General features: G+C 38.4%; 1 protein-coding gene across 1 annotated transcript; it reads left to right on the top strand.

The window, feature by feature from the left end:
* Window positions 1-1,374: 1,374 nt before the first annotated feature.
* tomm34 (translocase of outer mitochondrial membrane 34) lies at window positions 1,375-12,279 on the top strand. The gene is made up of 8 exons (XM_041979046.1): window positions 1,375-1,680; window positions 3,698-3,841; window positions 4,240-4,339; window positions 4,438-4,590; window positions 4,839-5,011; window positions 5,361-5,508; window positions 7,598-7,724; window positions 9,259-12,279. The coding sequence occupies exons 2-8, from the start codon at window positions 3,712-3,714 to the stop codon at window positions 9,355-9,357; spliced, it is 930 nt and encodes a 309-aa protein (XP_041834980.1). The 5' UTR covers window positions 1,375-1,680; window positions 3,698-3,711; the 3' UTR covers window positions 9,358-12,279.
* The last annotated feature ends 3,175 nt before the right edge of the window (window positions 12,280-15,454 follow it).

The following is a 15,454-nucleotide window of genomic DNA, read 5'->3' as shown; positions in this document are numbered from 1 at the left end:
GGTAATGACAATAAAGTTCAGTTCATATTGTTCATTCTAGCAGTTGGTTTCCCAAAACAATTTTATGCAGACTTTTGGTTTACCTATAAAACAATATGTTATATACTTAGATATTATCACAAGTGGACTCACTAAAGCAAGAAAATAATCTGTAAATTTAAGAAAGACCAACAATGTTGTCTAATGTGATAAATAGTTTTATTGTACAGGTTAACTACTAAATTTACTTTTCTTATCATATTTTCCATTTTCACCTTATGAAACAGTATAAAAACATGCTTTAAGTTATTTCTACATGATAACTGCTTAATAAAGTTTTTGATCCATTAAGGAGAAAGTTTTGACAAAGTGCTGAAGAAATAAATACAAAACCTTTTGGAAATGAGCTGTGGTGCAGGAAAAGGAGCCATAGTCTATGCACCATCTAAAACGTTAAGTTAGCGACAAGGACTCCAGGTTTTGAAACTTTAGACACCAAAGACATTTTATCGATTTACACCCCTGAGCACATAATTTTCAACCATCCTCTGTTTTGAATTAAAAACTAATACAGCTTAGAAGAAAAAAGGTGTCTTAATGCCATACTAAGGCCAGGTGTGAAAAGGGATTAATTCTTAAGAATTAAACGGAGACAAAACGACACATTCAGGTTCCCCTGTTTCTAAAACTATGGCTGCAACAAAACTGACATATTGCCCACACAGTGATGCTAAAGTACCATTAACCCCATGAAATTATACAGATTTGGGCCCAATCTGGTACACTTTTGGCACTGATGGCTCAGTTACGCCACTAACAAGCGTTATGTAAACCAGAAGTGGTCTTACAGATATGATCTTAGGCCATTTGTTGTGCTCTTATGGATCACATGAGATGTTGTAAGGGCACAGTGGGACCCAAAGACTCACGGAAAATGCAAATTAGGGTCATTTCTGGTCAATATACAGGTAAGTTTGGATAGCCACATTTATACTTACTCATCCATTTTAATTACTTTCTGTTTCAAACACTTCCTTACTTTATTGAGGTATGTTCATTTAAGCATGGTTTTTAACTTATAGTGCACGTTTTGCAATGCTAAACAAAATACATAAAGCATGGAAATGGTTTTTTTTAGAGATAAAAGCTAAATTTGCTTCAGTGCAAAAACAACTGGGTAATATAGATAAGGTTCTGTAATGTTACGATTTTTCTTTTTTTTTTTTTACTTATAGCATGCCTATAAGTCTTATGTTAACTACTAGTTGAGGTCTTTTTTTCCCTCTTGGTGTAGGAAATTTGAGACTTCCATCTCTGATGAGAAAACAGCCAGAGGGTGCCATGTAAATTTTACGTCCTACAGCTGAAAAGTACATGAACGCAGCGTCCAAACGAAGCGAAACCGACACATACGGCAGCCCCCTCCACTCCGGTCCATCGTCCCAAACGCGAACTGAGAAGTTACCAGAGCTTACCGGCATGTTCTCTGCATTCCTCCTTATATAAAACCCTCGCAGGGCAGAGGATAGCCGCGTGTCTCTTAACCACCAGAACAACACCTGTGCTGGGAGGAATGCTAGTATTAACTGCGGTTACAGGTACGGACAGTTGCAGGTGTTGGTAGTCGCGCAGACGTTTCGACTGACTGTGTTGTGAAGAGGAGGACTTCCCCGTTGAGTTACCATCCGACCAAAACAGCCGGTAAGAAATGCTAACATTAGCATAGCTAGATTAGCAGCGGCAGTGCAGTTAGCTATAAAAAGACACCACCACTAGAGTTAGCACAACTGAGCAAGCTAGCTAACTTATCAACCAAAAGTAAAGATCGTTTAGAGAATATCGTACTTGGGAGATTTTATACAAATAAGCACAATAAGCTTATCAACACCAATAAGCTTGAGCTTTACCAGTTAAGTACAAATTCGCCGATTAAGCTAAGGTATAGGTATAGGTTGGCAAAACTGGTATTTGTTTGCTGTCCCTAAACTAGCTAGCTAAACTAACCTGTTAGTAATTTCATGTAAACAACTATTAATTATTTTTTTCCTTCGATTGTGGGTCAAGTGAATTAAAACTAATACAGTTTGCCAGAAGTTGCGAGAATTAAACTTAAAAAAATTCTAGTCAGATATTCCATTTACAGTATACTATATAAATACTGTGTAGATAAAACTGATAAGTAGTGCGACATATTTTGTATGGAATCCATTTGATTTTAATTAGTCATTTTTGATGATTTAATTAACTTGACATTAAGAAGAATTAATGATTGACATTTACTGACAGTGAAATCAATGACATAGCTTATAGATTAATTGAGCTAAAATGAGCCTTTAATGTGAACATTGAGTTCACTGTTTATTCCAGCTGTGGTTAAATATATGAGCCTACTTTTTACTGAAAACACTGTCAGGCCTGTTTTAAAATGATCACATTTGCATGTATATGCATATTTTAAACTAGTACTATGCAACTGCATAGCTATGGCGTACATGGTTGTGATGCATTTTTGTGTTTGAACTTGTTGATTTACAAAGTTGATCTGCAATATCAGATCATATTAGACCTACAGATAATGATTACAATGTTGAGTAACCCAACTTTGAACAGAACAGCAACAAAACCTGAGTGACGAACATCTCTAAGATGTTGCATATCTTGGATGATTTTCTAAAGTTAAAGCTTGTAAACAAAAACAAGTGATGTTTTAGATGAAGTGATTGTGGATCCAAAGTCAAAACATAAAGAAGGGAATTGATTTTTGGGATAGGTGAAGGCTGAAAACAAGAATACATTTTGGTGTGGCTTTTTCCTTCTTTCACTGAAGCACAAAGCTCTACCGGGTCCAGACTTGCTTGGTTTCTCTTTGGACAGGTCATAGAGCTAACCCATTCCAGATGGAAATTGTTGCTAGATGGTGGGTGGGTGGCATCTGAGGTGGGTGCTATTGTCAGCTGAACCGCTAGGCTCCAATAATTGTTAGACAGGGTTCTTATAAAATCACCTTTTTTATATAATTACCACAAATCCATCGGCTCCGTGATGTGATCGTAGAGGACTGGAAGAAGATTCCAGGAACAACCTGTGCTGGTCTGGTGAACTCCATGCTCAAGAGGATGGAGGCTGTGCTAGATAACAATGATGTCCACACAAAATATTGACACATTGGGTACAATATGGACATTTCACTGTGAGGTGTACTTGTGCAAGTTGTACACTGACTATTCTAAGTTATATCCAAGTTTAATTTCCATAGGATTGTCCGTTGAGGAAATAAAATAAAACTGTTGCTGAAATGTGAAGGGTGTACTCACTTTTGTGAGATACTGTAAGTGTAGGTGTTTATGGAGAATATATTATACGGAGACAATGGATATTTGACAAAGACTCACAGAGATCTCCTTTTGTTTAAGCTAGAGCATACGTTTCACTTTCATCAGCTGTAGTTTTCTTGCCTTGTAGGTTTGTGTAAACAATAAATCTATAAACAATCACTGTAAAAATGGCACACATTGAGAGCAGCCTTTCCTCAAATGCAGTTAAAAGATTATATTTTTCATTTAGCTTGGATATGTCGCCACAACTCGGATATAACTGTGTATACTCACAACTAGTTGCTGCGTGTAGAAGGCTTCAGTGTGTCTTAAGTTAACAGAGTTCAACACTATATTCAGCTTAATTACCCTCCACTGAATTTTCTTATCTTTCCATATAACAGTTGAAGAAGAAGTCATGCCTCAGAAACAGAAAGCCAAGTCCTGGACGGAGCTGAAACAAGCCGGTAATGAAAGTTTCAAGGCTGGCCAGTACGGAGAGGCCACTCGTCTGTACAGCCAGGCTATCAAGGAGCTGGACAAGCTCAGTAAGTATTTTTAACTGTAATGATTAAGTAGTATTTTGAGAAATTCTGACTATAGCTCAGCAATTTTTTTAAAAGTCTGAAACATGTCAACCTGAGCCCATTTATGAACAAAACTCAGAGAATTAGAGTTGGTACAGCTGGAATTTGTTGCTTGTTTTACTTTTCACTATGCTAATACCTGTAGCGTAGATGCTGATGCGACTATGACAGATTACAGTAGCCTTGTCCTCCATCATAGAATTGCTTTACACAAGACACTGCAATTTTACCATGACATCGGGCTCCTGTATGCATCCTCACTTATAGTATTTCCAGCATGGAGAAGACCCCTCATGTTCAGAATCTCCTGCTTTGCTTTTCAAAATCCAGACATTTTATTTTAAGTATTTCATGTTAAGGTAAAAAGAACCCCGAGGATTTGGGCATTTTGTACTCAAACCGGGCTGCCAGCTACCTGAAAGATGGCAACTGTGCTGACTGTGTGAAGGACTGTGATATGTAAGGATTTTTATTTAAATATTTTGTACATCTTTTAAACCTTTTTACTCATCACATGCTTACAAAATGTTTTGCTTGTCATCTGCACAAATTGTCAGGTCTCTGGAGCTGTTCCCATTCAATGTGAAGTCTCTGCTTCGTCGCGCTGCAGCTTTGGAAGCTCTTGAGCGTTACAGGCAGGCTTACGTGGACTACAAAACCGCTCTGCAGATTGACTGCAACATAGCAGCTGCTCACGACGGGACCAACAGGTCTGTAAACTGGCCGTGTTCATGTTATCTGCACAAGGAGATAAACCCATTTTTACCTTGAGATATGATTTTGTTTTTCTCCCCCCGACCATTATTGTCACTAGTTTCAGGTTTTTTTTTAATATTGGGTATTTTTATTATATAATTTTGTTATAAAACTGCTGCTTTTGGATCTCTTTGTCACATGTAAATAAAACCCAGAAGTTTTTTTTTTACCTGTTCATGTTCTATTTTTAAACATTTGTCAGGATGACGAAGGCTCTCACAGAAGCAGACGGCCCGACATGGAGGGAAAAACTTCCTCCCATCCCCACTGTCCCGCTGTCTGTGAGGGAGAAATTTGCCCAACAAGCTGCAGGCAACGCTACACCACCAAAGCCTGCAGCCCAACAGAACGGCATCAAGCAAACAAAGAAAGCTGGTACACAGATTTAAGCTTTCTCTACATGAAGGAAATATGTTATTCAAGTTGTCACTAACTGGTTTTAACATGTGCCGGCAAGTTTGATTTACCCAGTAGTGAGAAAGTGACAACTTTTTCTATTAATCTGGTTAATCTTTTGTCAAGTTTATGTGATAATGAGGATATGTTGAGTCATTTTTATGTTCAAACTTGCAAAAATATGAAAAATTGGGCATGCTAATATGATTTTAATTCTCTTTTTCCATTTGATTTTTCTGAACATTTCTTTGTACATATAAGTCAAGAGCAGTTCTGATTTAAAATTCTCTTTTTCACCCGTTTCTCCCCACCATGCCCTTCTTATCAGCTCCAAGTGATAAAGACATAAAGAAAGCTCAACTTCTTAAAGAAGAGGGCAACTCTCTTGTTAAGAAAGGAGAGCATAAGAAGGCCATAGAGAAGTACAGCCAGAGCCTCAAACACAACCCCACGGAGGTGACAACATACACCAACCGGTAAGCCACTTCCACTCATGTGTCCATGTTTTTATTGTGGACTGGATCGCTTTTTTTTTTTTTAGATATTTAACCAGCAGCTAGTAGGATTGTTATGTGGGAATGCTGTAAATGCATCCTAGTATTTGGTAAACTCCACTAATGATGCAGCGTTGAAGAAATGAACAGTGGATTTATAATCGTGGATTAGATTTATATGGCACTTTCTCAAACACTCAAAGCAACAGATAACTACCCGTAACAGCATTACCATTAAATCCTGGCTGGACAAGTTTCTTTTTTTTTTTTTTTTTTCTCCTCTTAAAGAAACGTTTCCTCACCGTAGTTTAAATAACCGTCACATTGCGGGTGTGAATCCTGAATCAGGCGCTGTGTAACATGAAAATTAGTCCCGCTCCTTTGCGAGCTACTCATCCCAGCGTCTTAAATTTCTATTTAAAAACAATTCAGCCTTAGTGAGTGTACTTTACCCCAGCATGTCTGTTGTGACGGCGACTGAAAGTGCGTTCATGTGCAAACTCGTGCGAATCAAAGAAGCAAACTCTGGTTTACCTGAAAGCATAGTTCTCGGTTCGCTTCAAGTGAACCAAATGTAGAAAGTGGATTACAACACATTGGAACCATATGCAAACGTAGAACGATAGCTGGAAAAAAAGCTTGCGGTCAGACGAGGAGTGACAACGCGGTAAAAAATTTTAAGCAAAAAAGTCAATCCAACACTGCTGGAATTTGTGATAGAAATTGAAGTTGACTCACAATAAATGAGCAAGTTTTCTTCTTTGCTGTTTGCTTTTTATTCTTCATTATTTCATGATGCAACACCTCTGGCCAAGAGGGGTACACATGACTCAAAAGGTCTGGTTTGTTTGCGAAGTGCAATGTAAAAGCAAACTCGGACCTGAAGAATGTTGCAGCCCCTGATTGAGCCGAGTCCCTAATCGTAGCGATTCTAGTGGACTATTAGGTGTGAATGCACCCTGCAGCAGCCTGGACCAGTACAGACTTTTAAATGTTTTCAGTATGGGAAAAAAGAAATCTATTCAAGTTATTTATTTTATTCAAGTTTATATGTTTCAAAGCACCATGTAAGGCTCTGGAATATATTGTTTCTTAAAAATGTTTTTATATATAAAGATATTGAAGAAAATATGAAATAATGATGTGGATTACAGTTTATATTGAGAAAGTTTTTCCTGTACCTTCATATTACTGTATGTATTTCTTGTTTCACTCACAGAAAAACCTGACTCTCGCCTTTCTTTATGTCTTTGACCTGCAGACTCGGCTACATTTCTGCTCATTGTTGACAACTCTGTTGTTGATTTCAGTTCAGACAACTTTATTTATCCCTAATGGGCAGTTCAGTTTCAGTCTTAAAAACCACACTGCAGTAAAGCCATCGTTAAAAACAGCGTTGACAATTCATCATAAACAAAGTGTCAGTGCAGAACTATGGACAAAACACCAATGACCATGAGGCAAAGTCACAATAAATACAGCAATAAAAACCATTTTAAAATAATGATAAATAGCACAACTCTGCATATAGTTAGCCTTTTCAATTCTGCAGTTATTTAAGAAAGCAACATGAAATGAAGCAACTTCTTGAACATACTTCGCTCTATTGTAAATGGTCTTTAGAAGAGGTCTGCTGGTGAGAGAGGTTGTTTTGACTTTGTCAGCTTCTCTGAGTGGGAGCAGGGTGTTCACCTGCACGACTTAAACCAAAGCACAACGTTGTGTTTATATAAACCGTGACTGTTAGTGGGTGCATTTGTGCCACTATTTTAGACTTGTTGTGCTGTCTGTTAAAAGAAAAATATTTAAAAATCAGAAGTCAGTTTAAAGTAATAAAAATATACACTTTCCTCCAAAAGTATTGGAACAGTGAGGCTAGTTTCTTTATTTTTGCTGCAGACTACAAACATTTGGGTTTGACATAAAAAGATGAATATAAGACAAAAGAGCAACATTTTAGCTTCTATTTCCAGGTATTTACAGGCAACAGTTGGACTTAAAGTAAAAAAAAACACAATTGTCAGATGTTTTGTGTGTCGTTAACAGTATGCATCTGTGTGTGTGTGATCAGGGCGCTGTGCTACCTGTCAGTGAAGCAGTACAGAGATGCTGTCAGAGATTGTGACGAGGCTCTGATGATTGACAGCAGCAACATCAAGGCTCTCTACAGGAGGGCCCAGGCTCACAAGGAGCTCAAGGTAAGAACTTGAATCCTCTTTGTCACTAAACCACAGTCTGATTTCCATGCAGAGTGACCGTGTGCTGCAGTGTGCTGAGGTTTCAAGGTGGATGAGAAATCATTTCTGGTAATACGAAGAGAAAACACAGTTGGCTCTCAAGTGTTTTTATTACAATTCAGACTGCTCTGTAATGTGAGAAGCTCTTCCAGGTGGATCCCTCCACAACCACCTGGATTTATGACAAACAGACCACAGTTTGTGAGACTGGAAGGTTGTGTGTTTGAGATGGTGGTCAGCACCACTGGAGCACCACAAGAAACTGTCCTCTCACCATTTCTCTTTACACCGTACACCTCAGACTTCCATCACAGCTCTGTCCATTCCTGTAATCTGCACAAGTACTCTGATTACTCTGCAGCTGTGGTGTGTATCAGTGATGGACAAGAAGCTGAGTACAGAGAACTGATCAGTCAGATTGTGAGATGGTGCAGAAACCATCATTTCGTCTTGAACGCAAACAAAACAAGATGATTGTTGACTTCAGGAGGAACAGGAGTAAACAAAACACTGTTTACATCCTGGGAGAAGAGGTGGAGGTGGTGGAGGAGTACAAGTACCTGGTAGTTCAGCTGGACAACAGACTGGACTGGAAATGCAACACTTCTTCTACAAGAAGGGACAGAGCAGACTTCACCTAGATGCTGCATATCTTCTATGAACGACGCTCATCGTTAAAATCTGTCTGAACAAAACCAGATTCAGTCAGTTTCTGCTGCTACAAGAAAACTGAGAAAAGTTTGGTCTTCAACAGTTTCATTAACTGCTGTCCCCCCAACAAACCAGCAGTGTTGTATTCATCATGTCACAATGTGATAAAGTGCCTGCTATTTAAAGGAATTACTAGAAATTTCTTTTTAAAAAACTTAGATATTTTCTAAGTAATCAGTTTGATTTATTAAAAGTTAAGTTAGCTTTTAGTGTTTAAAGATGTTTCTAAAAGGAGAACAGCGTGTGTTATCCTGCGTCGCTGTAGGAGCTCAGTCTGTAGGGAGCATGCTGCTGGTGATCAGATCTTCTCAGAGATCAGATCTGGCTCAGCTCAGCAAAACCAGACAGCTTTTCGTTCAGTGCCACTTCTAGCTGATGTGATTTAGCCACATTTGACATACAATTAGTATGTATGAATACACATACGTATATGTACATTATTGAAATACAATGGTTTTACATCATGTTTAGTATAAAATTATTAAAATAAAAACATAAGATACTATGGGTACATACTGTATGTAATGGGTGCAGTGTCAAATCTTTATGTTGGAATATAGTGAGAGGGAAAAAGTCATCTAAGGTATTAATAGATGAAACTGAATGCATAAAGATTATTTATGTTCTGAAAGCTGTTATTTGACAATGATCGGCACTCTGCTGCCCCCTGCAGCTCCTTAAAAAACTGCAGCATGATCCAGCTCACTCGACTGGTCTTCCAGCTCCAAACTGTGACATGTCATGCTCAATTATTCACGCTGTCTTTCTGTCGTTGTCCGTGCAGGACGTCAAGGCATGTGTGGACGATCTGAACAATCTACTTAAAGTGGAACCAAAGAACACAGCCGCCTTGAAGCTGCTGCAAGAAGTGAAGAAGAAGTGAAAGCAGCGTAGAGACTCTGGAGGCAGCGGTAGGAATCTGTCACTGCAGCCGTGTTCAGAGAGGCTCCAGACAAATATCTGTAATGTTAAGTCAAAATCAGGCGATGCAAAGAAGCCGAGCAGCGATACAATTCAGCCTGCTTTGAGGAAAAAAAACCCAAAAAGACTGTGTTTCCCATAAGCTGCTCGCACTGCTTCTGGAAAATGCAGCTCCAGCTGGTTTGGCAGTAACTGCAGGGTGTGTCAGGAATGCAGAGGTGTTGCCATTGTCAGCCTTGGAAATGTTTGCATTTTATCTGTTAGCAGGTTTCATTCAACATATATGGTTGTTTATGTTAATTAAAATTATGGATGTCATGTTCTGGAGAATAAACCTTCATTGTCATCTTTTAGAAAAGTAAGTTAATTCATCCCATGGAGTGTCTGCCTACAGGGGTTAGTTTTAGTTTGGGTAAAAACTGTGGCCAAGACAGTCAGATTTAATGGAGGGATGAAAGGAGAAGGGAAAGAGATTCAGTGGAAGCACTGACATCCGCTTTAAATTAAGTGTAACAGTACTGACAAAGAGCTTTTTCAATCAAACCGGTTCAAGTGCTACTTCAGAGCCAGACCAGTGAAGACCATTAGACCAGCTGCAGCTCTCCTCATCATTACCACAAGACTAAATTACCTCTAGAAACACAAGCATTTTTATTTACCTGCAGTCTCCATCAGAAAAGTCACACCAACATTTATTGGTTTCTGCTTTTGCCTCACTTGGTGTTTTCATGATCGATGAGGGCGAGTCACACACTGTTTCTGCTCTTGCATTATGTAATAAGTACAATCCTCCATTTCTCAAAAATCTCTGAAGTGCACCCCTCCACCTTCACCTCCATTGACCTTTTCTTCTACTTGTCTGTTATTGTTGCACATTGCAGCTTTAAAAATGAAGAAAGCCAAGCAGCTCATGAACAACTTTTACAGTGACATAATCAGCTAAATAACCAGCTGGTGTTGTATTGAAAACTGAACCCCTGCAGAATCCATCTCATTTTACTGGCTGAAACATTCATTTTAACATAAAATGTTCAGACATGTTTAGCTGTGCGCTCGTTTTATTGAGTCATAAAGGGTGGATTTTTAGAGTTACACTATTGATGATGGAAATTTGTACACAAACAGTATCAGCCACAAGATTAAAAGCACTGACAGAGTAACACTGCTCATTCGTGTTTAAATATTCTGCTAAAACCTGCTTTGTTGTTGTTGACATGGACATTAATTTTAGCTTTCAGCGTCATCTCTTGATTGGCATCCTGAGAAGACACTGAATGCTCCCTAAAGATTGTGGAAAAGTTTTATTATTTTTTTTTTTTTATGTCCACATGGAAGGTCTACCTGATATTTGAATGATGACCATGAAGGTTTATTCAGTATGTTTTTTTTTTTCATTTTCTCACATTCTGCACTGTTTACTTATCTTTTGTCTTTGAGATTATAATTGTGAATATTTTTTGACTCCAGATCAGCATGCTACTTTAGTCGTTTAAACACAGCATCTCAGCCATCTTTAGATCATTAGCAGGAAGTGGAGCTTACCTTCTGTCTTGCCTCCAGACAGTGAGAATTTGTCTCTCTGGGATCAGTCTGTTCCTTCTTTGTTGGAAATATAAATATAAATAAAAGTAGTACCGTCCTCAAAGCGGGTCCTTGTATATAAAAAGTACTTTTATTTGTGAGCTCCTCTTTTTGCCTCGCCCTGTTTCTTAATTGTAAAACGGGTGAAATCTGTCACTACTGAACCTGCTGTAGCTTCTCCATCTTGCCTGAAGTGCCTGCCTTCATCTTTTTATGTGCTGCTCTGGATTTGTGTCTGCAAAATAATGCACCCCCAGATGTGTTTTTTTTTTTTATTCAGGGAAGGTTTGTGAAATGCATCTAAGCTCTTTGGACTTTATGAAAAGTGGATGTAGCCACCATTACCCACTAAGTTTAACATTCAGCTGGCTCCATCTTTTGCTACCTTCTCCCTGATCCAAGCAGTGAATGTAGTTATAATGACACCACACTTCCACTGTTTTTGTTCTGGTTTGTTTGGATTACAAATAAGCTTTGATGTATGATTTGATTAGGGTGTTTTTTCCCCCCCAAAGCATTTATAATTTAAAGAGCCTAAATAAGTAAAATACAAAATCAGAGGGGAGGGACACAATTGATCAGGTTCACTTTTCACCTAAAATTGTTAAACCGTTTATCCAAAATGTTGCAGTGATGGGCAGTTTTAAAGAATTTCAACCCTTTTATAGTCTCACCCAAAAAAATGTAATCTATTGAACCACAAGTCTTTATAAGGCCTTTTAAAAAAATGAAAGAAAGAAAGAAAAAATAAATAAATAAAAATTATTGCAGGGTGAAAGGTTGCCACCGTGGGGCAGAAGACATGTATCTGATTATATGCAGCTGGGTTTTGAGCAACGGTTTTTACTATAAAGTGATGCAATAGGTCTCAAACTGCATCAGATATGACAAACATGGTGTGAGAGAGTTAAGAAAAGACAGAAATAAATATACAAAAATTAGAAAAGTACATTTCAGTTCATGTTTTTAAATGTTCCTATCGGTCTTGGGAATTCTTATCAGAAGTTATTAGTCCTTGAAAAATCATGGGTAAGTACGAAAAATAAATAATAAAAACACGAAGGGAAACTTTTTGTCTTTGTCATTTTATACAGTATTAGAGCCATCAGCGATATTTCACTCAGAGCTATAAACATCTTTAGTATGCCGACTTTGATGCTTATCTGTGTTTGCACAGGTAAACTTGTGACTGCAGCCTAATGATGTTAAAAAGTAAGAAGCTTTTTTTTCCTGTTGATTTTGAAATATGTTGCTTTTGTCACCTGCTTGTGTTTTAACTGCAAATAAAACTAAGACGAAAACACCTAAAATGACCATGTCTTCTGTTTAAAGTGCCGAGTTGGACGATTAAATTAACACAGACACTGAAAAGCATGTTAAATAAGATACAACAAAAACAAGTCTCGTTTTTATGTGCAGTGTAAAAACTGATGCTTTTATAGGGGAGATGTACCAGACTGTCTTGGCGCTGAGCAGTTGCTAAGCAACCAGCAGAGGCTCCAGGAAGTTTGTGCATGAAAATAGTCCAGAACATTTCCCCAGTTAAATGAGAGGTAAACCATTTCTAGACATGTTTTGCTTGTATTAAGTGAACAGCATGTCAGCTAACAGGCTGTTACCTGGTTTGTTTTCTAATGTCTTGTTTTATTTTCAAGCTAAAATTATTGCATTGCTGATAAGTTCCTTTTCTTTTTGATGAGACAATTTTCATGCTTCTGTAATGGGTTCATTTAGCCTCTTGTTTGAGATATTAATGAAAGTAGTGACGTATATCCTTATGGATGTCTGAATCCTTTTCTTGCTGATGTTGTAAGAATCTTTCAATTATTTTATAGCCCGAGATCACTCAGGACAAACCTTCACTGCACCCCGGCAACTTTGTCTAAATAATTCAGTCTGCCTCCTCGACTGCAGAGCGCCTTGAATCAAAACTGCGATCAAGAAATATTTGTATTGGAAGTGAACTCAAGACATGACTTGAGCTGAAACTAGTTTTAGTTGCTAAAATTTGTCATGTTTACATTACAACTCAGTCATGAACCCTGTTACTGCAGCTCTGAGGAGAGTTTTAACTTCACTAGCAGATGCCACACCCAAAATTACTGCATGAGTCAACCATCGCACACACCTTTGAACTTCTCCCCATTGACTGTGCATGTCATAAAACATTCTTAAAGACAGAGCATGGAGGCTGACTCACCAGTCAGGCTTGATGGGAGCTGAACCCAGTGGCAGAGAAAACATGTTGAAACAACTGAACGTGCAAAGAACAGAACTTCCACGGTCTGTCTGCTCGACCGCGCACTCAAACCGGGTGCAGACAGTGTTGTGCTTCTACAAAGTCCTCTGATTTCACTTCTCCCATCCATACACCAGTATAGTGTATAGATGCACCCACTCAATACTGGCAAGAAAATAAAAATCCTGCTGCTTACTTGATGTGTAGGTGGTCTTTCAGTGTAGCCAAACTGACGTGTTCTGGCTGATGAGATTACAAGTATGCAGCTGTAAACTCAGATGTAAACACATCCGATGCATTTAGACTCTGGGTCCAGTTTGTTTAATAACCCTATTAACAGAGCGAAAGATCCAGAAGTACCTGGAGATTTTAAACCGCTCTTTTCATGGTTACTGCTTAAATACGAAGGAGCTCCAGAGCTTCCTTAATATTTTGATTGATTTTGTTTTGTGGTTTTATTCTTCTGTACAACACTTTAAAACAACCACTGTAGACCAAAGTGTTTTATAAATAAAATTGGATTTGGATGTCCATCTGTCAGTTTCCCTGCTTCAGCACACCTGACTCAAATAAATGGGTCTTTAACAAGGATGTGCAGAACATGACAAGATATTGAGTTCCTTTTTAATAAATTAGGTGTGTTGGAGCAGGGAAACATCTACATTGGAACCAGACATCTCCTTTAGCATAGGGAGCACTGGACCAGGGATCTCCAACTCTGGTCCTCCAGGGCCACTGTCCTGCAGGTTTTACACATTTTCCTGCTTCAATACACCTGAAACCTGCAGGACAGTGGCTCCTGTGGACCGGAGTTGGATCCCTAAGCTGGGAAATTTCTTACAAAAAAACAGGGGATAACATGAAGCAGCAACTTTCAGACCAATGCCAGATTGTTTATCCAGTACCAACTGTGATGCCGTTTAACTGTTGTGACTTCTCTTTGTAAACCTTGATACTTTTTTGTTTATATACAAATATGTCTATGTAACATAGTGGGATTACATCAGCTCAAGCATCTTAAGAACGTTTTGTAGAATTTTTGTAGAACATCTGTACCTATGCTGATGCAGAACCATACCAATTTACGGTGAGGTCATCTTTTCATAAATACAGATGAAGTCCTCCTATCACCTTCTCTTAACCTATTCCTTTCCTATGGCATTTTCCAATGAGGTCAACAAAAAGACAACAGCAAGTCATTTTTTTGGATTCAGGCTCTCAGATCCCAGTCTGACCAGGGTGCATGTCACCTCTTTTGTTTTTTTATTTCCTCGGCCGAACCGAAGGACCTGTTTCTCCTTAAAACGGGTTAGCAGTTTACCATTTGTCATTAATCAGCAGAGGTGAAGCAGAGCTCTGCAACCTCACATCAGTTCATGCTCTTTTCACTCCTATCACATTACATCCGTTACACTTAACACACTGAATAAAAGGTGTTTAAATTTCCCAAATAATTTCTAAAACATGTCTATGTTCAGCTCTATGTCACCAAAATCACTCAAACCTGTAATTTTGCAGGGGAAGGGCCACGTTTAATGCCAACTGCAAGCAGATGCAGTTAAAAGGGTCAACAGATGATCGGATCAGCCAGGATAATACCAGGTACCAACAAGGCCAAAGTGATTAAAAACCTTTATAATCTTTTCCCATTTACTCAAGTCTGCTCCATAAAGGTTAAAACTAACTATAGTTTTTGTTGCATTTAGAAAAATTCAAATGACTCACTGGACAATGAAATGAAAGGTAATGTCTTCTGGTGGTTTTCCAAACTTAAAAAGCCAGCTTGACGGGTCAAAATTAAAACTGGAGCTCACTGAGATGTAGCCACAGTGTTGTTCAGAGGGTGACATGCCAACATTATGAATTTCAGTACATCAGTTTCCATGGTTTCCAACCTGAGGTCCCCGAGACTTTGACTGTTCAGAGCCAGTGCAATTAAAATTAAAGCCATGTCCACACAGACGATTTGAAGGGTATCCACTTAAGTTTTTATCATTTGTGTGTTTCAACCACATGGAACCAGCGTTTTGGGAGCCCAGAAATGCAAAATTTTAAAACCAGGTCCCAAAGTGAATAAATAAAATCTGCTAAATAACAGTATTTTAAACATATTCTGCCTAAAATGGGGGGAAAAAAAGCTGAAATAAAAATCTATCTTCGCAAGCCACTTTTTCTCTAGATTTTATATTCAAACTAAACTGGTTGGATTTTACTTTTTCCATTTTCTTTCGTGGGTAAA

This window comes from Melanotaenia boesemani, chromosome 3, assembly GCF_017639745.1.
Source record: "Melanotaenia boesemani isolate fMelBoe1 chromosome 3, fMelBoe1.pri, whole genome shotgun sequence".
Classification (NCBI taxonomy): Eukaryota; Metazoa; Chordata; class Actinopteri; order Atheriniformes; family Melanotaeniidae; genus Melanotaenia; species Melanotaenia boesemani.
This window is presented reverse-complemented; position numbering and strand designations above follow the sequence as displayed.